Below are 1,131 nucleotides of genomic sequence, written 5' to 3'. Positions count from 1 at the left end.
ACAGACCCCCTCCACCACACACAAGGAGGCACCCCCTTCCCCACACACGCTAACACATTTACGCATTCACTCTCCTCACAGGATCCGTAACAGCACAATACTGGACCCGCACGGAGCTCCCTACGACATGGAGTCCATCATGCACTACAGCCCCTACACAATGGCGGCCAACAGAGCCTACCCGGTGCTCACTCCCAAACCCGAACTCGCCAAGGGGCAGATCTTGGGTCAAAGGTCAGTGCACTTCCGTTTGGGTTTTAGTAAGAGTCATACGGCACTTACAGCATAAATAGGTAGCAGTGGTCTAGTGGTTAGACTACCGGACTCGAAAGCGGGAGATTGCGGGTTCGGGGGTTCGAGCCTCAGCTCGGTCCGACGTTGTGTCCCTGACAAAGGCACTTTACACGAATTTCCAATTGGCTCGGGCCTTTCGGAGGTCCCGTCTCTAAAATAACCTATTGGTGTTAAAAGGGTAGTTAAACCGATAAAATTTCATTTGCACCAACATAAATAGGTCAAATATGTGCCGAATATTAGTTTAATTTTAGTAGGCGTTTTACGGCGTTTGCAATACAATTATCTCAAGTATCGAGGATTATGTGTTACACGAGAGTAACAAGCACAAAAAAGACGAAGAGATAAGGACAACAGATGTGTGAAAGGAAAAAAGAAGCAAACTACACATGAGCACCTGCCAACCACCTATTTCGACACAATAACGGCTACTACGTGCCAAGAAAACAACAAAGAGAGAAAAAAGGGGAAAAAATCATGAAGGAACGACGAGAGAAAGTCTTTCCCTACGTTGTCTTGAACTCTAACGAACTTGATAAGGTTAGTGCTGTTAGTGCACATTGGGAACATAAACATCATGCGACTGGAAGGTGATTTTTAACAAAATAATCCAGAGTAGTCGACATAGCGGTGAACCCAGGTTTATAATCAGACTATATCAAATTTCCAATTCCCCTAATGTCTCACGAGACAAATAAAATAGGTACTGTCCCAGTTTCCTGAGCACATGGCATTTCCTACTGGCTGTCTAGCTTTGGGATTAGCGGTGGAAAAATATGGACCATTTAAAAAACAACAACACACAGACACACATACAGAGAGAGAGAGAGAGAGAGG

General features: G+C 45.2%; 2 protein-coding genes across 2 annotated transcripts in view; one reads left to right on the top strand and one right to left on the bottom strand.

Moving 5' to 3' along the window:
• Positions 1–1,131, bottom strand: part of LOC101845095 (histone deacetylase 6) — a gene marked incomplete at its 5' end in the record, with an annotated part of 222,441 nt that overhangs the window by 25,164 nt on the left and 196,146 nt on the right.
• The window catches only part of LOC101864390 (zinc metalloproteinase nas-14), a 7,129-nt gene that overhangs the window by 3,434 nt on the left and 2,564 nt on the right, over positions 1–1,131 (top strand). The window contains exon 2 of the mRNA XM_005098634.3: positions 82–234. Within this exon, the coding sequence (XP_005098691.1) occupies positions 82–234 (153 nt within the window). The remainder of the gene's footprint in view (positions 1–81; positions 235–1,131) is intronic.

The sequence above is a fragment of the Aplysia californica genome, unplaced genomic scaffold (genome assembly GCF_000002075.1).
Source record: "Aplysia californica isolate F4 #8 unplaced genomic scaffold, AplCal3.0 scaffold00188, whole genome shotgun sequence".
NCBI classification, from domain to species: domain Eukaryota; kingdom Metazoa; phylum Mollusca; class Gastropoda; order Aplysiida; family Aplysiidae; genus Aplysia; species Aplysia californica.
Note: the sequence above shows the minus strand (reverse complement) of the source record. Positions and strands in the feature narration are given on the sequence as shown.